Source organism: Durotheca rogersii (assembly GCF_024521655.1).
Source record: "Durotheca rogersii strain YMJ 92031201 chromosome Unknown GGS23scaffold_6, whole genome shotgun sequence".
NCBI lineage: Eukaryota > Fungi > Ascomycota > Sordariomycetes > Xylariales > Xylariaceae > Durotheca > Durotheca rogersii.
In genome coordinates, this window is record NW_026251237.1 from 1,362,928 (window position 1) to 1,382,524 (window position 19,597).

Below are 19,597 nucleotides of genomic sequence, written 5' to 3' on the forward strand. Positions count from 1 at the left end.
ATACGTGTTCGAGGCAGGCCAAGACCGGGTTCCCGGGACTCGGCAACGGGGTCGGGGCGAATGGGGTAGGTGATGTCCTATACAGTGTACATATATATGTAGGTATATATAGACATGGCATAGCTCTATCAGTTGGACCCTTCCGAGACACCAACCACGAGCCGCCCGAGGGTCTCCGTCCGCAAGGCCGTCCGATGACTGCGTACGATGCGACAGACGCACCGCCGTCCGCGCCGCATAGATCGGCTTGAAAACTCTCGGGTCTACAGCTAGTCCTACCTGGACCGTCTACGAGCAGCGAACCTGCGGGGTCCGTTGCGGGCCAGTCCCCCTCTACTGTTATTCCAAAAGAGAAGAAAAAATGTGTGGCCAGCGTTATCTTTTTCTAATCCGTGCCTCTTCATTCATAGCTCATGTCGTCGCATTTCAAATCGTAAGCTGGCTAATTACCTGTCCCTTGAAGCTCTCTAGTCCCTCGCCGCCCTGCATACCTGAGTTAGAAAGAGACGACTCGAGGAGAAAAAAAAGGTTCCGACGGCTGGGGGTTCAGGAGAGAACTTACGTAGCTCGTGAGCGGCGAAACCTCGAGGCCTCCGTCGGCGTCACCGTTGTCGACGGTCGCGCCGGCGGCCTCGGCCCACCGCCTGCCCTGCTCCTTGATGTGCTTGCGGCTGGTCGTCGGACTGTCCTCGGGCGGCTTCGCGAAGGAGCCGTCGGCGGCGCGGGCCGGGTCCGCGTTCTTGAGCGGTGAGAACTCCTCCTCGCGCCTCACCTCGAAGCAGGCAAACTCGGGCAGGTCGAGCCACTTAAAGTTGTCGAAGACAAACTGCTCGAGCTTGATGCCGTTCGGGGCCTTGACGTCGGCGACGGCCGCGCCCGTGTCGACGTCGAAGTATGGGATCTTCTTGCGCGCGATGTGCGGCGGCAGCCGGTTCACCGCGTCCCCCATGCTGTCGAGGTACGCGAACGAGTAGTAGTGGTTGACGATGTTGGCGGCGCGGAACTTGAGGATCGTGGGCTGCTTCGGGTCCAGCGCCTGGCGGGTGGCCTCGTCGATCTCGGAGTACTCGACCACGTCGGGCCGGCCGTTCTTCTGCAGGATGAGCCCAACCGACTCCTGGGCGTCGCGCTTCCGCACCACCTCGGTGGCGATCTTGACCTTCTTCTCGGCCGCGAAGCCGATGAAGACGGGGTCGGCAACCTTGGCCAGCGAGTTGTCCACGCAGTAGGCGTGGACGTGCTTGATGCTCGCGCGCATCTTGTCCAGGACGCCCTCGTCTTGCAGCGCCTTGTACAAGCCGCCGTTGCCGTCGGGGGCTACGGCGACCTTGTCCTTACTCGCGAGCATGAACTTGCCGTCGTTCGTGATGCAAGGAAGCACGCCCTGCTCGAAGATGGTCACGTTCGCGGGGTCCAAGCCGAAGTAAGGCTCTCCCTTGGCGCGGTTGTCATTCTCCTCGTCCGTCAGCTCGTCCAGCCTCTCCTTCTTGAAGAATTTCTCGGTCGGTCCGCGGGTCGGGCCGCTGGTCATAATGAACCAAGGGATGACGGCCTTCGCAGGATCGGCAGCTCGCTCGGCGGCGAGCTTCTGGACTTTGATGATCCGCTCGGCCTGGATCTGGAAGAGGGACTTGTGGGAGGGGAGTTGGATGTCGAAGCAGCCCTTGGGAGCCTTACTTCCCAAGCGGGTGCCTTGACCGCCGGCCAGTAGAACCACGGCGACCTCGCCCTTCCCGATGAGCTCCAGGCCAAGATCGTACCACCTCTGAATGTCCTCAGGTTTCGAATCGAGTATGCTGGCATTGGCGGAGTCGGGGAGGGGTTCGAGGACGGCCTCGCCATCTTCCTTGGGAGGGTTCAGAGCTAGCTCGCGGAGCTTGTTGACCCGGGCGGGGTCGATCTTCTGCAGCTGCTCGAAGAAGGCCTTCTGCTCGGGTAGGGCGAGGGAGTCGAAGTAGGTGAAGACGTGACCCTGGCCAGCCTCGTCATAGCTAGCCTTCAGGCTCTGAACCTCGGCGGGGGTGAATTCCGGCATGGTTGGCAGCACTTGTCGGTCGAAGGCCAGCTAGGAGGTATTTGGGCGGGGGGTAGAGAGGGAGAGGGAGAGGCAACTAGCTAGGTAGGTAGCGACCTTGGGCTTCAGGAAGAGAGGGTTGGGAAGAAAGAAGAGGGGAGGGTCCAATGGAGAGTTCCCAGAGGTGATCGAGAGCTTTTATGTAGCCGCTGGCCTGGTTGGGTCATGCATGACTTGTGTAGGAGCAAAGAAAGGAGAGGAGAGGCCGTGACAGGACGTGATAGGACGAGAGGGCAGGATAGAGAAGCGACAAGGGAAAATACAGATATGAGGAGGTTAGTGGGTTGTCTTAGGTAGGTACCTACCTCCTAGGTAAGCGGTACAGGTAGGAGGTAGGTAGGTAGGTATTTAGTAGGTACCTCAGATCCCTAGCCTCTCTGGCGTCTACGGGTGCGTATTGCGTAGCCAGTACCTATAAAGATGTGGAGCGGACGCTGGAGTTGGGAGTGGTAACCACTCGCCATGGCGTACCGTAGCGGCATGGCGGAGGCGACGGCGGGGGATTTGGGCCCACCTACCTATTAGTAGAGGTACCCAATACGAGCATCCGGCGTCGATGTAACCCTCAACCCTCACCACGCACCGACGTGGAGGTACATGCGAGCTACCCGTAGACGTGTGGTGTCGTAAAGAGAAGCAATCGTCGTACCCGTCGAGGGAGCAGAAAGGCAGCGGATGCTGAAGACGTGCTTGCTTAGCGATTGGCAGGACGGAACCTGACTTGTAGGGGAGCGTGTATACAGGGACAAGGGTTGGTCGATGGCGAGGCCATGCCAGGAAAGCTGACAGAAGGCAATTCGGAGGACTCTTTAACGGTGTCAACGCAGTAGATAGGTACCTCCTATAGGGAGGCGTATCTTGTGCGAAAGCGCTGCGGGGTTACGCCCATACCTCTCGGTAGTGGTAGTGAGTAGGTACCTGGGTAGGGAGAGCACAAGCAACCTCACATACCATCTCACCGCCTCAAAGAACCCATGCGGCGACGCAGCCACCTCCTATTCGTTAGGGCGCTGAGCTCACCCTCCATACGCATTACAATGGTACTACACATACATATTGCAGCATATTGGCAGTATACCTACCTATATATGTGTTAGGTAGCTGTGGCCGTGTTCTCAGTAGCCAGCCCCTCGACGGCATTGGCGGGCGGACACTGGAAGGCGTCCCGACCACGCTGGCATCGACTCGTCCGGATACGTACAAATAGGTATGTGAATTGAGGCCAGGGTAGGGCAGACGGTTCCCTCTCTGTGTATATGTACGACGTGACGAGTTGCGCGCTGCACCCGACCTGCAGATGTGGGATCAATACCTAAATCGAATAAATATCTATCTACCCGCCTGTACGCGCTCCCCGTGATACCCTATGTCGGGTCTCTTCGCGCCAACACGAGACGATCAATCACTCGCATCGCGTTTCAGCCTGGCGTCACCTTCCCGACGCGAAGTGGTGGCAGGACGCAAGGAGGCGCCGGCGATGGCACACGGCGCGACACACGGACGACGTTCGAGATCTGGCCTTCTCATGAATCGTTTGCCTGGGATCTGCTTTGGGGGGTACCTTATGTAGGTAGGCACGCTACCTAGAGGTACCTACATAGGTAAGCAATCGTAGCTGAGAAGGGTCCGTCCGTTTCTGCCTTCAGCCGGGAACGCCCGTCAGCTGCTAACCCTGTAATTGCATTACTCATAAGCATCTGTGCTGGTTTATCTGTCCGGGGTTTCTGTCTTGCCCCTATCTATACGTACCTAGCTGGTACCTAATAAATACGGATGACAGCATGCGTCCGCCGTCATTGTCTAGAAACACAGTGTTGCTGCATGCTTTTGAACCTCATTGCCCTCTCATCGCCTCCCTCCAATTTCTACTCGTCATTCTTACCTAAGCCCTTCTTGCCCGTCTCGCAGCCGCAAAGGAAGCGCGGCCCCATTCGTCCATTACTCATCGAGGAGCAGGCGAGCTCATCCAACCACCCGACAAGAGGCCGCCACCGAGCGCCATGGAGGCGAACGAGGATGACGCATCGGCTACAACGCTAGACCCGGGAAACCCCCGCCAGGAACCCACCTTCGCGGGCCGCCTTCAGCTGCAGAACTTCATGTTCGCCGGCGCAGATCACGGCTCCCCATCTGCGGGCGGGCCGCGGCGCAGCCCGAGGCTAGCCGCGCCTCGGACGGCGGTGGTCTCGCCGGGCAAGCGCAGCCTCTCCTCGGATGCGGGCTCGGGCCGGGCTCGCGCGCCGCGGTCGCCGTCGCCGTCGCCGCGGAAGAAGAAGCGGCGCCGCGAGCCGACGGGGTACGCGCCGCCGGCGACGTACGCGCACCTGGCGCCGCTGCCGGACGCGCTGGCGCCGGGGCTGCTGGTGCTGACGGTGGGGCTGAACCCGGGGGTGGAGACGGCGCGGACGGGGCACGCGTACGCGCACCCGTCGAACCTGTACTGGCGGCTGCTGCACGCGTCGGGCGTGACGCCGACGCGCTGCGCCCCCGCCGACGACCGCGACCTGCCGCGCCGCTACGCCGTCGGCCACACCAACCTCGTCGCCCGCCCCACCCGCCGCGGCGCCGAGCTCAGCCCCGCCGAGCTCGACGCCGGCGTCGCCGCCCTCGAGCGCAAGTGCCGCCGCTGGCGCCCCGAGGTCGTCTGCCTCGTCGGCAAGGGCATCTGGGAGAGCGTCGCCCGCGTCCGCGATGCCCGCCGACGCCGCCGCCTCGCGCCCGGCGCCGCGCCGAGGCTGCCCAAGCGCTTCACCGAGTTCCACTACGGCTGGCAGGACGACGAGCCCGGCCTCGGCGCCGTGCTCCCCGGCGAGCTGCCGGAGGACGACGCCGCGGCGGGAGAAGAAGGAGAGGGGGATGTCCCGGACGACGGCGAGACCCCCTGGCCCGGGTCTCGGATCTTCGTCGCCACGAGCACGAGCGGTCTCGCTGCCTCGCTGCGGCCCGCGGAGAAGGAGCAGATATGGAAGATCCTAGGTGACTGGTGCGTGAAGAGGCGGAAGGAGAGGGAGGCTGCGGCCGGGACCGGGGCCGGCGCTACTGCAGATACCGCGGGGTCGACGTCGAACGAGGAGATAATGTGATGTATCACGCCGGAGTTAGGGCCGTGTGCACCTACTGGTTTGAACGACGCACCGGGAAGGTTGCGTAATTTGTATTAGTTATTTACTGTTGATATATAACGCGCTCGAGTCTTGATACCAAAGATAGCGCTCAGAGAAGGTCCTTGAAGTCCACCTCTTCCGCTTTTTGTTCTACAGAACTACCCCATTTCATCCCTTTTGGTGTATCGTCTCACTAGGATGCCGGAGTCCCCTTCCCGATGATCCGACCCGTCCGTCCTCCTCCAGCTGTTCCACGTAGCAATCCATCTTTCAAACAACACCGTGAAGCCGCCAAAACATACCACCATCGGGATATCGATGGGTAAAATCAATAAATCATAACATAACAAACACTCAAGGCGTTGCCGCCGCTAGGTCTGCATCCTGAAAGCGCATGTGCGTGCGGGTACGTGCAATTATGTGCGAGGGGGAAAAGGGGTTATCAATATGTACTAGGAGAAGCGCGAGACTCTAAAAAGAGAGCCTCTCGTTATCCGGCCACAGTAAGGGCCATCCTTCCAGGTTACGATAGACACACGATCGCTAATGCGGTGGTGGCGAGAGGCCACCAGCCCGCAGCTCTCGCCAGGGCCTGCCAATTGGCACCGGCGGCGTTGGGGTCATCGGTGCCGCCAGGGGCGGTGGTGCCGTTGGCTAGGGTGCCGCGGATATAGATGGTGGGCTCGTGGGTGGTCTCGTTCTCGGCAACGGTGACGAGAGATTTGTTGAGGTTTTCGTAGGAGCCGTCGCCGATGACGGAGTTGAAGTAGGTCTGATTGCCATTGTCATCGCAGCCGCATACTTCGTACCTCTCGCACACGCAGCTGACCGGCTTCGTCTCGTTCTGGTTTGTCGTCGCGTTGTGGTAGTAATACCGGTTCGTATACGGGTACACGTAGGCGCCGTGTGCGTAGGCCGCACCGACGAAGCCGATGGTCGCGAGACCGGCGCCTGCGATAACGAACGGCGCAATTCCCGACGGCGAGCTGAGGCCGGAGCGGTAGGGCTGCTGGGCGCCACCGCCGTAAAAAGCCCCGCCGCCGTAGCTCGGGCGGACGCCGCTGCCGGTCGTCGTCAAGCCGCCGGCGTTGGAAGAGGGTGAGCTACACGCAGAGAGGTCAGTAACAGAGAACCGGCGCGGATGGTGAATAGCATCGCGCGATGAAAAAAAAAAAAAAACGCGACGCGGGAAACGTACCCTCGACCGCTCCCGGAAGGACTGGAACTACCGGAGGAGCCGCCTACAAAGCCGTCAGTCGCCAGACACTATGGGATGCGATACGGGGATCGGTGGCCCGGGCTACCTGTGGGGCCTGAAGAAGAACCTTTGGAGCCTGTGGAGGCAGCATTGGAACCCTTGGAGCCTGTGGAGGCACCAGTGGAACCTTTGGAGCCTGTGGGGGCACCATTGGAACCTTTGGAGGCGCCGTTGGAACCCTTGGGAGCACCTTTGGAAACCTGCGACGAACCTGAGGTACCACCGCTATTGCTTCCGCCTCTGCCGCCGCTGCTGCCGCCGCCTTTCCGTTTCACCAAGTCCTCCCAAGTCGCCGCGGATCTCTCGAGCACTTCCGACTCTGGCCGGGGATGTAAGGCGACATGGTCGGCATTGGCGCTGGTATCGGAATCGGGAATGACAGCGCTAACACTGAAGTTAACGGCGGCGAGGCCACAGACTAAACGGCAAAACTTCATCTAGATATATCCAGGCGCACGTAGCGTTCTGGGTCAAGTATAGTCGAGAGCGGGAAGTCGGTCGAATCCGGTACGGACGTATGCGATATAGGTATATGAGGTCTCGACCACGACGGTAGATATTGGGCGATGGAAAATCGTACGGAGAAGACAGAATAAGCGAGTTGTAGAGTGTGAGAAAGTGGGATATATTAAAGGAATGGGCGAGAGGACCGGCTGCTTAGATGTAGGTACCTTAGGTACCCACACCTCACATATGTAAGTACCTACGCCAACGGGAGGTCACGGGATAGCCTCAACAGGCACACGTGCGTCAATTACCTACTACCCCTTACAGGTACTACTATGAGCAGGGTTGAAAAAAAAAGTTTAAGTTTTTAAGTTGAGTTAAGTTTTTTTAAGTTTTTTTTAAGTTAAGTTTAAGTTAAGTTAAGTTAAGTTGAGTTTTTGAAAAAATTTTTAAGTTAAGTTTCTCTTTTCAAAAACTTTTTAAGTTAAGTTTTCATTTTTAAAAACTTAAGTTAAGTTAAGTTAAGTTTCGTTAAAACTTAACTTAAAAACTTTTTTTTGCAACCCTGACTATGAGTACCACTACTAATCCCCTTATGGTAGGTAGGTACATAACCGGGTTATGTATCTAAGGTATGCAACCGCAGCATGACCTAGGTAGCTGTCTCGCCACCCACCTACCCACCTCCTATCCCAGTCTCATTGCCGACTTTACTACACACATGTTTGTCTACGGAGCAATTACACATGCGCCCTTGAGATGGATTATCCTCGCCCAACCCCACGATACGTTGCTATGCTCTGCTAGCTTACCACCCTTCGTTGCTAACTATACACGTACATGCGCCGATACACCTATCCCATCGTCTCGTCTCCTTTAACCTAGTTTTCCCCACCACCCCGCAAGGCTCACCGCTATGGCGAGCGGTACTGGGGCCGATAGGACCTTGCTCGAGAGGCTCAACGCCCTCAAACCCACCACCGTCCGTCTCGATCCTTCATTGAAGTAAGGTAACCTCTCGGCCTCTTCGGTGCATCTCGCCTAGTTACTTGGTCCGGTTCGCCTTGCTGGCGAGAATCTATAAGTCCACTAAGCGGTACCAGATCAGCCGTTGCATCTACTACAGAGCCTGCTAAGCCTCCGTCGAGAGAGGACGCCCTTAGCGAAAGACTCAAAAGTCTTCGGAACCAGTCCCATGGCAAAGTCCCCTCCGCCTCCAGCTCAGGGGCATCCCGCCGAGATAGCAACGCTACTAGCCAACCAACTCCCAGCCAAACCACACAGCTACGTCCCAGCGTCGAAGATTCGGGGCCGGACAGAGGCGCACAGACGGCCTCCGCCGTAGAAGAGGGCATCGACAGTGCCGATAACCTGCTGATCACGGATGACCAGACCCTTGAAGAGCTCCTGGCGGATCTCGAATCCGATCAGCAGTGGCTGGACGAAGTAGTAGCCGAAGAAGAGGAGCACCGAAGAGTCACTCTGCTTCTGGAAGAGCTCGGGAAGGCTTCCCAAGCTGACCACGGCTTAGATCACAGCGGCAGTCCTAAAAGCGCTAATGCCGGTCGCAACGACTCGGAGCAAGATAGCGATGACGATTCTGAGGGCGAAAGGATGATTCGCGAAGCTGACATCATACTCGCGCAGGCTGTCGACGAGGCTGACTGGGACAAGGCTCACAGGCCCGTGTCCCCACCTGACCCTGGAGCACCCGCAGCGAGTCACGACCACAAACTACATGGCTCAAGTAGCACAACCAAACCCGCAGTGGCACGTAGCGCAGAGGACCCCTTCGGCCTACCCACCGTACCCCTGGAACTCCAGGACCAGCCAGACCTGGCCGGCTCCTCTCAGGAGGACGCCGACTTCGCGGCCTCCATCACGTCGCGCATGGTGGCCCTCAGAGTCAGCGCGCCAGCGAGCCCGACGCTGCCCTCGGCGCCCACCTCGGACGTCGACGTGCTCGGGCTGCCCGCGGCGCCCACCTTCGTGCCGGCCGACCGCCCCGCCCCCGGGCTCGTCAGGCGCGCCGGCTACACCGACGAGGACCAGAAGACGTGGTGCGTCGTGTGCCTCGAGGACGGCGCCGTCCGCTGCCTCGGCTGCGACGACGGCGACGACGTCTACTGCGCCAGGTGCTGGCGCGAGATGCACGTCGGCCCCGCCGCCGGGTACGACGACCGGGGGCATCGCTGGGAAAGATTTGTCAAGGGGCGCTAGGACCTGCTCCCCCCCCTGGCTCCCCCCCCCTCATCATACCCCTTCGGAGAGAATGCGCGGGTGGTTGGGGCAATTGGCTGCTGGTGTGCCGCAGTAAGGATTTGGAGACAGGTGGAAGGGCGGGATTCTGCGCTAGAAACCAACCCCTGTCGCGGACCACACCGTTGCCTGTTCGGCTTACCGGGGTGCCGGTGCGCGGTATTTGAAAAAAAAAATTCGATCTACCATACTTGACATGCTCCGCCACCACCACTACTACCACCCCTGAGCTTGCTCGCGGGGCTGAGCATCGGGATGCCACGCTCCGGTGCCAGTCCTCGAGACGACCATGCGCCTCGCGCGAGGGGCACGTAGTAGGGACAAGTCTCTTGGCGTCCGCGCGCTGAGCTGGCGAGGCAGGACTACGGATTACAATTACCTACTACGCTCTCGTACGGCGGTCCCTCTCGCGGTCTTCCTCCAGTAGGACTTGCGTCGGGTCTCGTGCGGCCGCCGAGCAGAAAACCGAAGAGGGTTGGGGACGGGGGGGATATTAAGAGGCGGGAGTTCTTTTTTCACCGCGGGCCCCGTCTCCTGCATACCGCCGCCGACCACCTGCCTATTACCTACGTGGTGTATGGCATGTGGTTCGCGCTAGAGACTAGCAGGCGAGGACAAGAGTAGGGTCTAGTGGATGTGGGAAGCTGGCCCCAGTTGTAGTCCACCGTACGCGCGAACGCACCCGGACAGCATAGGCATAGAATCACATACGTGTGCGAACACAACAGAGAGCCGCTCTTACGTCTCCGTACCCAATGTCATTTGTTGACGGCGGTGTCCATCTACCTTGCCTGTCCGGCCTGTCCCGTTAGCTACAATTGTCCCCCCTCCCTCCCTGATTTTACCTACTCCAGCCAAACCAAGTGAAATATAGTACCCTTATATACTCCGCACGCGCGTAGGATTTCCTTTGTACGAGTGTGTGTGCTCTGCTCCAGGTCCCTACTTCCCCGACCTCACTCGCCCCTTTAAGCGCGCCTCTTCTGTCTCTGTGTCGCCGTTCCCACCATCGAGACAGATACACGAGTCGACACCCGCGCCGTGCCAAAAAGGCCCTCGAATATCCCCGAAGCCCGTAGGAAACTTCCGCGGCCGGGAGCAGGCGTGGTTAGCTCTTGCTTCAGAGTTGTCCCGTGTTGAATGACCACCTTCTTCTTTTGTCTCCATTTTTCGATTCCTTTTCCCCCTTATGTTCCCGCTCTTTTCCCGAATATACCGCAAACCCACGTTTCTTCAGTCAGCCACAGATCCGTACTCCTACCGAGTCCATAATACCAGTAGAGTACCGTAAGCGGAAAAATATCGCTGTTGTGTTATTAAATACAACGCCTTACGTAGGCGGCGAGAGAGGGACCGCCCTCTACACAGCCCTCGCGTCCGTGCCGCTAGGCTTCGGAGCCCTGCCGGTGATGTCCTGCCAGGTGGCACCGAAGCGCCGGCCCGTGCTCGCAAGCAGGCCCTCCTCCTCGTCAGCCTCGGCGTCCTCGTCGGCGTCCTCACCGCCGGTGGTGACGCGCGGCGTGCGGAAGAGCGCCGTCAGGAAGACGACGAGGAAGACGGCGAGGAAGGCGAACTGAGCCCAGAAGTCGATGGCGCCGAACACGGGCCAGTTAAGCGTCACGCGATTCAGGAACGTCGACATGACGGTCGGTGTGCACGTCTGCTGCGGGTTGTGGTGCCACCGCGACGCGTTGTTGTCTGCCCACTCGGAGCATGGCTTGACGGCCTCGGAGGCGCCGCTACAGTCGGGTCGCGCGAACGGGTGCTGCGGCGGTAGGTCGCAGAAGGTCTGCGTCCCGTAGGTGGCGTACTGTGGGGCCACCATCATGGCCACGGCGTAGTTGATGGCGAGGGTCATGAGCGCGAGCATGACGGTCGCGATGAGCAACGCCTGCGGTGATGTCCGGCCCTTCCGAATCTGGAAGATGCGCACCCACAGGAAGCGGATACCGATCGCGGCCACGCCCGAGATCGAGCTGCTGAAGAAGAGCAGGATCAGAAGCGCCATGAGCACGTAGTCGACCGGGAACACCCGCGCGGTCTGGACGAAGATCCAGTTGATCGGCTGGAAGACGTTGATGTGGGCGAGGATGTAGCCGCAATGCTCCTTGCAGACGGAGTTGACGGCCTTGTCGATTCCCGTGATGAGCATGGAGACCCAGATGAGCAATGCAAGCAGAACGACAAGGAGACCCCCGATGAGCTTGAGCGGCCGAAACACGGCGCAAATCTTCGACCACGCTCTCACGATCGCGCTCTTGCCCTCGCCTTGGGCTTCGCCAGCGAGCCTGTGCTGTCGCACTAGAGTCCGTTCTTCACGGGCGAGCGCATCCAATTCGCGCCTATCCTTGGCGGGCATTCCATCCGACCGACCCGCATTGCGTAGCTCTAACTGTCTCTGGCGTTCCCGATTCTGTTCCAGTTGCGACGCGGTGTTTTCGTATAATTGCGGCGCCGACACGGAAGGGGCGGACTTGATGAACGAGATAGGGAAAAGGGCGAGACCAGCTCCGGTGTAAATAACGTAGAGGAGCGTCCCTAGCGTGATCAACAAGCCCAAGCCAAAGGTAAGCGCTTTCTCGCCGTTGTTCTCATTGAGCAGTCGCTTGAAGAAGTCGAGGTCGAAGTGCTTGCCCTCGCGGTCACCGGCAGCGGGCACAAAGAAGCCGACGAGGAATATGATGACGATGAGCAGTATGAATGCGGTAGTGTACCTGAGAGCGCCCCAGATTCTGCTGGCCACTGTCTGGCTACCCTCCTGCTCCTCGACCTCGTCATACTCCTCATACCAGAAGTAGGCAAAGGGGATGACGAGCAGGCAGAGCAGGGCGTCGAGACTGTAGAGGGTATAGTAAACGATCTTGAGGGTTAGGAGGATGCCATCGACACGATCGGAGCTGGCCCAGTCTTTCTTGACGCCAAGGGCCGTATCGGTGGTGGAGGATACGAGGGCGATATCGACAGGGAGCAGGAAGACAGTGGCGAGGAGCGCGGTAAGACTGATGATGGCAACGATGGTAACGACGGCGGATCGGTCGCGAGGCGTCTGCCAGATGAAGGTGGTAATGCTAGCGGCGAGGAAGGCTAAGGCGACCGCAACTGCATAGGCCACCCATATCAAGGAGATCTGGACGTAGCCTGCAGCAGCCATGGTGCTGGGCAATTGAAGACCGGGGCGACGGGATAACCACTATTTTCTAGGCTAACTGTTGTTAGAACAGGCAGAAATGGAGACGGAAATGGTAATGAGAAGGGCGCATTGGGTAGGGGAGACTCCAAAGTTGACGTAGTCAGTTGTTCGCCTTTGACTCCGCGCGCCGGGCGAGTCGAAGTGAATTGGACTGGAATGTGGGATGTTGTTGTTGATGGCAAGTAACCATGCGATGATGACCCTCACATCAGAGTCGCTGCCCTTTTCTAGCAGCCCGGTATTAATGACGTACAACTTACAGCAACATCCCCCTTTGACGCATAAAGCCGTTCATGCACCATATTGTTTTAACCGCATTCTTGCTCCCATTAGTAACCGGGGATAACCTACCTTTAGACGACTTACTACACCTACCTATCTTCTTCCACCACCACCACCCTTCCTCATCTCTTCCCCCATCTCTCCCCTCTTATGCCTCAAAATAGTAGTCGTAAAATATGGTGGCTAGAATCCCCTTCAACATCAACATCTTAAGTTGGCCACCTCAGAGACAGGTTTGCACCGACGCCACGAAGTCAACTCTCCCTCCGACGCTGGCCACGTGGCTATGGCACCCGCTAACTATTTCCTGCCGGTAACCACTGTATTGCTTTTCAATGGCGGTATGTCTGCTGTTGTACGGACTGCTTGCCATACTGCTCGCCTATAGGTGCGAGGGCCTCTCAAGCTGTGGAAACGACCACCAATGCCTACACAAGTGTAGGTCGACAAGTTAAAGCCAACAGCCTCCCGACTACGCAAGAGGTATTCGTATTCAGATCGCCAGTAGAGATCTTTAATAATACACACACACAGATTGACATGATATGCGAAAAGCCACATCTGAACAAGTCCTCGTCATTTTTAACCATCACACGTATAATATACGTACGCGTCACTCCAGCCAGACCTGGGCGACCTCTGTAAGTTCCCGAGGATAGAAATCCGCGGGAATCTTGGCGCTCTCTCTCTGCGAGAAAGCATCGTAGAACTTCCTCAGGTTCGGCAGCTCGATCTCTGCTACTATATCGCGGCCGTATAGCCCCTTGCTGAACTGCAGGAGCGAGAAGAGCACGCAATCGGCTATGGTGATGGCGGTGGCGGTCTCGTCGGAATCGGAACCGGCTACTCGAGCGTCGGCGCCCTCGTAGTAGGCCTCGAGGAGTCGCATAGCCTGCCACACGTATTCCATGGTCATTCTAGCCGCGACAGCATTCGTCGGCCCCATCCTTTCAGCTAGCTTGGTTCCCGTGCGGCAGGCGAACGTGAAGAACGATGTGGCCTCGTCTGCCAGCTGGAGCACCTCCCGGGTCGTTGCTCTCGCGCGCGCATCACGTCCCATCATGGACGAGCGCTTTGCGGTCGCCGCGATCTCCTTCTGCCAGTCTTCCTGCGGATTGTCGCAAAGTTCTTCAAAGTACTCCAAGATCGCGATGGACTGTTTGATCAAGCTACCGTCCGGCAAGACCAGGATGGGCACCGTACCAGGTGGCTTGCCGGGGGCCACCATCTTGCGGGTGCCGAATACGTTGGTGACGGGCGTGACCTTGATGTGCGGAGAAGGCAGGAGTCCCTTTTCGTGTAGGTATATGAGCACGCGGCGGGGATACAAACTCCATGTGAGGGCGAAGAGCTCAAGATAGGCCATTATTCCTCTCGTTGGATTTGCCCGTTTCAATAAACAGCTATGTTTTAGCTTGACTGTTTGTTGATTGCACGAAACTCCAGGATGTATCCGAATTGTCTTGACTTACATGTTGGTGGACTCTCCCGCTTATATCCAAAATCGCAGGTATTTGACCACACCACCGGATAGGCATCCGCGTAATTCCCGACGATGTTTCCGTACGGGATCAACCCGGCTGCTTCCCACCGCCGGGAAAGATTCGTGCAGCGAGGGTATCCCCGGGGCTAAATGCATCTCCAAGCAGGTCGCGGACAATAATGGCCGGTAGGGGCACTCTTAACACATCTATGTGTTTATAAATTGCATCATGCCTCCACCAACTACTTCATTGCTTGCCCCAGGTCAGTCTCATGCGCCAATAACTAGCTCGAGTGCTTCAAAGGGTATGCGCGGCTTCATGGTTTGAGTGCTCCCAACTTCCCCAGATCTAAGAATGTCTCCCCACAGGAGAGAGGCCGTCGAGTTGTGGACGCTGATATGAAGATGGAGACATACATATAACGTATTTATGTAGGTCTCACACATACATACAACTACGGCCTCGGCCCGTTCCGGATGTGACCCTACCGGGCCGGTGCCGAGGTCGGATGGTATGACTGGTCTTATCCTAGCGGACATGCAACCTAGGTTAAATCCGGTTGCGGGGATGGGCAGCATCATCTTCGTTACTCCGAATAATCAAACCACGCACTCTACCGATAACAACGTTGGCTGGTACCCGCCTACTTGGAGCGAGAGAATATGGCCGAGACACCCACGCCCTTATCCCCCCACCCGCCAGTCCCGGCTCCGGAGCACCCAGACGAAGACGACGAGGCGCCGCCGTACCGGTACGTCGACGCCGCAGCGCTGCACACCTTCGTCGCGGCTGTGCTCCGCGGCAACGGCACGCCGGCGGCCAGCGCGGACCTCGTCGCGCAGTGCCTCGTGGCGGCGGACCTGCGGGGCGTCGACAGCCACGGGGCGAACCGGCTGCCGTCGTACGTGGCGCGGGTGCGGGCGGGCGTGCTGGACGCGGCGGCGACGCCGGAGGTGACCAAGGTGGCGGGCGCGGTCGCGCTGGTCGACGGGCGCAACGGGTTCGGGGCGGTGGCGGCCGCGGCCGGGATCGACGCGGCGTGCGAGATGGCGCGCGAGCTGGGCGTCGGGCTGGCTGGCGTGCGCCGCTCGAACCACTTCGGCATGAGCGCGTGGACGGTGCAGCGCGCGGTCGACGCCGGGTTCGCGGCCCTCGTCTTCACCAACTCGAGCCCCGCCCTGCCCCCGTACGGCGGCCGCGCCCGCCTCCTCGGCGTCTCGCCCATCGCCTGCGGCGCCCCCGGCGGCGCCGCCGACCGCCCCTTCGTCCTCGACATGGCCCCCTCCGTCGCCGCCCGCGGCAAGATCCACAAGGCCAAGCGCCGCGGCGAGAAGATCCCCCTCGACTGGGCCCTCGACGCCGACGGCCGCCCCACCGACGACCCGGCTGCCGCGCTCGACGGCGTCATGCTCCCCATGGGCGGCCCCAAGGGCTCCGGCCTCGCCATCATGATGGACGTGTTTTCGGGAGTCTTGACGGGTGCGAGCCCCCCCTTCTCCCTTTTTTTTTCTTTCTCTCCTTTAACCCCCCTACTCGTCGATTCCCCCCTGCTTCCAACATGCACGCGAGATAGAGAGACAAGAGGAAGAAGAAGAAGAGGAGGAGGAAGGGAGAGAGGCTGCTAACCCCGCCTCGCGCGCGCACCAGGGTCCGCCTTCGGGGGCGACGTGACGGGGCCGTACGACGCGAGCCGGCCGTCGGACGTGGGGCACTTCCTGGTGGCGCTGAAGCCGGACCTGTTCGTGAGCGGGGCCGAGTTCCGCGCGCGGATGGCGGCGCTGCACGCGCGCGTCGTCGGCGCCGAGCGCGCCCCCGGCGTCGACCGCATCTACTTCCCCGGCGAGATCGAGCAGCTGACCCGCGACGCCCGCGCCCGCGCCGGCATCCCCCTCGCCCCCGCCGAGGTCGACGCCCTCAACGACGAGGCCCGCCGCGTCGGCTGCCCGCTCCTCGTCCTCAACGGCTGAAAGCGTATCAGACGGGGGGCGGGGGAGAAGCCGCGGGCCGGGGGCGCCGGAGCCCGCCTTTGTAGCTACAAGGCGATAATATTGCCGAGACGTCTGCTGTCTCTAAAGCCCGCGTAGCACTCCTCACAAGAAACCAGATATTGCATGCCATCCCTACCTCTAGGCTAGAAGCCTGTAGAAACCCAAGCTCAGTGCCCCTCCAACCCTTCGAGAATATTTAAGTTCAGTCAGGGCTAGCGTGAGGAAGAGGAAAAGTTGATCAAGTCTTTTGACGGCCTTCATTATGTGCGTTCTATGGGACTCTAGGAACCGGCACGTAGGTAGATAGATTGAAGCCGCAGCGCATTGTATACCCAGGTATGTACCTAACTGTAGACCACCTTGCTTATCCGCCAGCCTGGGCATCCAATTTTTTCTCGTTCATTAGGTAGTAATTCGCCCGTCACACCCACTCCCGGCGACGTCCTCAGAGACCCGGCCGAACCATCTTTCACGGCATACCTAGGTATAGCGGCCAGAGAGAGATGGAATATGTCATAAAAATCAGATTCATTGAGCGTTTGTCCTTTTTGGATCACTTTTCCCTTGTGTCTACCATGCAAATGCGCCGCCAATCAACGTATTGTTGATTTTCCTTTTCATGAGAGGGTGGGGAAGATGGATAACAACGGGAAGTCCGCGTATACTGGGTGTATAGGAACCACCCGGGAAACTTATCTCTTCTGTTTCCCCGCATCTCATAAATCGTGCGTCACATGGAGGGGATTCATTCCTGCCTTTCCCCTCCAGATACTCTGTCAATAAAGCCTGCGAGTGAGGGTTAAAAGTTCCCACCCGCAAGATTCTGGGGGAGGGAAAACAAGGCCCCCCCCCCCTCCCTCCCCTCTCCGCGTTCGTCTATGTTCCATGACTGAATTTTCCGAGCTGTTGAGCACTCGAGATGCACTTATCGAGAAGACATAGCCTTGGTGACCAATCTCTTCAGGGCCAGTTCCTTCTTCTTCAGGTCGTCGGCCGTAGACTCTTCAATTTCGAGCTGGCCCATGGCATCGCTAAGCGACTGCTCAATCTTGTCCCGCTGGCCACGCTTCAGCTTGAGGGACAGAGTCGGGTCGGAGATGATCTCCTCGACACGGCTAATGTAGGACTCGAGTTGTTGCTTAGCCTCAAATCGCTTGCTGAAAGCTTCGTCGCTGTTCTTGAACTTCTCCGCGTCTGTAGATCGAAGTTAGCCGTGTATCGGAAATAACGACGTGAGTAGCTGGGGAGATGGGGGGAGAGGAGGAGACAAACCGTTGATCATGCTCTCGATCTCGGTCGACGAGAGCTTGCCGACCGAGTTGGCAATGGTGATGTTGGCGCTGCGACCGGAAGTCTTCTCGGTGGCAGTAACTTTTAGGATGCCGTTGACATCGACTTCGAAAACGACTTCCAAGACGGCCTCACCGGCCCGCATAGGAGGGATGGGTGCCAGCGTGAACTCGCCTAGAGACGTGTTGTCCTCGCAGTTAACACGCTCACCCTGGTATACGGGGAACTGAACGGTCTGCTGGTTGTCGGCGACCGTGGTGAAGGTCCGCTTCTTTATTGTGGGAACGGTCTGGCCGCGCGTGACGACGGGGGCGAAGATGTTGCCTTCCATAGCGACACCCAACGACAGGGGCACGACGTCGAGCAGGAGGAGGTCTGAGGTATCGGCAGAAGTAGCCTTGCCGGAGAGGATACCTGCCTGGACAGCAGCGCCATAAGCGACGGCCTCGTCCGGGTTGATGCTCTTCTCTAGCTTCTTGCCGTCGAAGAAGTCGCTGAGGAGCTTCTGGATCTTGGGGATACGGGTAGAGCCGCCGACAAGCACGATCTCGTCGACGGCGCTCTTCTCGACGCCGGCGTCCTTGAGCACCTGGGCAACAGGCTCCAAGGTGCCGTTAAAGGCCTTAGCGTTGAGGTCCTCAAAACGAGCGCGGGTGATCTGGAGGAAGAAGTCGTCGCCGTCGAAGAGCGAATCGATTTCGATAGTGGTTTGGGCACCGTTAGACAGGGTTCGCTTAGCGCGCTCGCAAGCGGTCCGCAGCCGTCGTAGGGCTCGCGGGTCGCCCGAGATGTCCTTCTTAGTCTTGCGCTGGAACTCCTTCTTGCAGTGATCGAGAAGGTTGGTATCGAAATCCTGACCACCAAGATGGGTATCACCAGCAGTAGCCTTGACGGTAAAGACGCCGCCTTGGATGTTGAGGAGGGAGACATCGAAAGTACCACCACCCAGGTCGTAGATTAGGACATTGCGCTCCTTGTTGCTCTTGTTGGCGCCTAGGCCATAGGCGATAGCGGCGGCAGTAGGCTCGTTGATGATGCGGAGGACGTTGAGACCGGAAATAGCGCCGGCATCCTTGGTGGCCTGGCGTTGGTTGTCGTTGAAGTAGGCAGGCACGGTGATGACGGCCTTCTCCACCTTCTTGCCGAGCTTGGTCTCGGCGATTTCCTTCATCTGTAGGCCATCATGGTTAGAATATGGCCGTGGTGCGACGGGGGCCCGGCAGTGTCGCTTACCTTAATGAGGACCATAGCAGAGATCTCCTGGGGCGAGAATGTCTTGGTCTCGCCCAGGTACTCGACCTGGACAACCGGGTTGGTGCCCTGCTCGACAACCTTGAAGGGCCACGACTCGATGTCCTTCTTCACGATGGGGTCGTTGAAGGGCCGGCCGATCAGTCGTCTGTCGTAAGGGGGGTTAAGATTAGCGTGACGGCAAGAAGAGCGCATCTGGAGAGCGCCGAGTCGACAGCGTAGACGACAACGTACTTGACATCGAAGACGGTATTCCGCGGGTTCATGGCGGCCTGGTTCTTGGCGGCCTCACCAATGAGGCGCTCCTTTTCGTTGAAGGAGACGTATGACGGGGTGGTGAAGCTGCCCTGCTCGTTGGCGATGATCTCGACATTGTTCCCCTCATATACAGCGACGCAGGAATAAGTTGTGCCTGTTTAGCCACCGCGGGGGAGGGGGTTGGGCGGCATCGTCAGCGAAGTGCTCTTAAGATATCCCACTCAAGGGTTCCCACTCCGGCTGAGGGGTGAAAGAAGAGGAATAAGGAAAAAAAAATAATATGGATTCTATCAGGTCGCACACAAATACAATACGCTGTGCGATGCCAGGAAGGGGACGGAGAAGCGTGTCGGGACTCACCCAGATCGATGCCAATGGCACCATCATACACTTCTTCCGCCATTTTGATGGTTCTTTATTTGCCGAACGGGTTCGCAAAGACCGTCAGGGCGCGGGAGAATTTCTTCAAAGAGGGCGATGGGGTCGATGGTGATCGATGGTGGGATGAATCGAGTTATGGAGGGGTTTTTAACAAAATTTTATGCGGGCGGTGAGGGGAACTAAAATTTCGATTTTTGTTCTATCCTCCCTTTTTTTTTTCCTTCCCTTTTTCTGCGCCCCCAATGAATTTTTCCTCTTCCCCGCCGTGCCTTGTCCAGGCCAGAACTTGCCACCGGAACTAATGTAATTCCGGGAATAAATTACATACCTG

The 19,597-nt window shown here is 58.6% G+C and overlaps 8 protein-coding genes across 8 annotated transcripts; 3 read left to right on the forward strand and 5 right to left on the reverse strand.

Moving 5' to 3' along the window:
• Positions 1–426: 426 nt before the first annotated feature.
• GGS23DRAFT_595493 (nucleotide-diphospho-sugar transferase) lies at positions 427–2,035 on the reverse strand (the record flags this gene model as incomplete). The annotated part of the gene is made up of 2 exons (XM_051518319.1): positions 427–483; positions 563–2,035. The coding sequence occupies 2 exons, from the start codon at positions 2,033–2,035 to the stop codon at positions 427–429; spliced, it is 1,530 nt and encodes a 509-aa protein (XP_051373507.1).
• A 2,039-nt stretch (positions 2,036–4,074) lies between these two features.
• GGS23DRAFT_619448 (DNA glycosylase) lies at positions 4,075–5,753 on the forward strand (the record flags this gene model as incomplete). Its single annotated transcript, XM_051521011.1, has 1 exon — positions 4,075–5,753. One exon carries the CDS (start codon positions 4,075–4,077, stop codon positions 5,155–5,157), a length of 1,083 nt encoding a protein of 360 aa, XP_051373508.1. The 3' UTR covers positions 5,158–5,753.
• On the reverse strand, positions 5,430–7,221 carry GGS23DRAFT_463961 (uncharacterized protein). The gene is made up of 3 exons (XM_051514150.1): positions 6,648–7,221; positions 6,377–6,419; positions 5,430–6,281 (listed from the first exon to the last, which is right to left on the reverse strand). Exons 1-3 carry the CDS (start codon positions 6,871–6,873, stop codon positions 5,702–5,704), a joined length of 849 nt encoding a protein of 282 aa, XP_051373509.1. The 5' UTR covers positions 6,874–7,221; the 3' UTR covers positions 5,430–5,701.
• A 225-nt stretch (positions 7,222–7,446) lies between these two features.
• GGS23DRAFT_464107 (uncharacterized protein) lies at positions 7,447–9,827 on the forward strand. Its single transcript, XM_051514151.1, has 3 exons — positions 7,447–7,668; positions 7,724–7,888; positions 7,987–9,827. The coding sequence occupies exons 2-3, from the start codon at positions 7,800–7,802 to the stop codon at positions 9,101–9,103; spliced, it is 1,206 nt and encodes a 401-aa protein (XP_051373510.1). The 5' UTR covers positions 7,447–7,668; positions 7,724–7,799; the 3' UTR covers positions 9,104–9,827.
• A 578-nt stretch (positions 9,828–10,405) lies between these two features.
• On the reverse strand, positions 10,406–12,912 carry GGS23DRAFT_464116 (LMBR1-like membrane protein-domain-containing protein). The gene is made up of 3 exons (XM_051514152.1): positions 12,708–12,912; positions 12,593–12,651; positions 10,406–12,344 (listed from the first exon to the last, which is right to left on the reverse strand). The coding sequence occupies exon 3, from the start codon at positions 12,291–12,293 to the stop codon at positions 10,503–10,505; it is 1,791 nt and encodes a 596-aa protein (XP_051373511.1). The 5' UTR covers positions 12,294–12,344; positions 12,593–12,651; positions 12,708–12,912; the 3' UTR covers positions 10,406–10,502.
• Positions 12,913–13,044: 132 nt separating this feature from the next.
• Positions 13,045–14,532, reverse strand: GGS23DRAFT_561866 (uncharacterized protein). The gene has a single exon (XM_051515981.1). The coding sequence runs from the start codon at positions 13,978–13,980 to the stop codon at positions 13,228–13,230; it is 753 nt and encodes a 250-aa protein (XP_051373512.1). The 5' UTR covers positions 13,981–14,532; the 3' UTR covers positions 13,045–13,227.
• Positions 14,533–14,588: 56 nt separating this feature from the next.
• Positions 14,589–16,145, forward strand: GGS23DRAFT_464146 (malate dehydrogenase). The gene is made up of 2 exons (XM_051514153.1): positions 14,589–15,577; positions 15,746–16,145. The coding sequence occupies exons 1-2, from the start codon at positions 14,761–14,763 to the stop codon at positions 16,063–16,065; spliced, it is 1,137 nt and encodes a 378-aa protein (XP_051373513.1). The 5' UTR covers positions 14,589–14,760; the 3' UTR covers positions 16,066–16,145.
• Positions 16,146–16,740: 595 nt separating this feature from the next.
• Positions 16,741–19,596, reverse strand: GGS23DRAFT_464157 (hsp70-like protein). The gene is made up of 5 exons (XM_051514155.1): positions 19,246–19,596; positions 18,862–19,039; positions 18,610–18,775; positions 17,359–18,547; positions 16,741–17,280 (listed from the first exon to the last, which is right to left on the reverse strand). Exons 1-5 carry the CDS (start codon positions 19,286–19,288, stop codon positions 17,012–17,014), a joined length of 1,845 nt encoding a protein of 614 aa, XP_051373514.1. The 5' UTR covers positions 19,289–19,596; the 3' UTR covers positions 16,741–17,011.
• Between the last annotated feature and the right edge of the window lies 1 nt (position 19,597).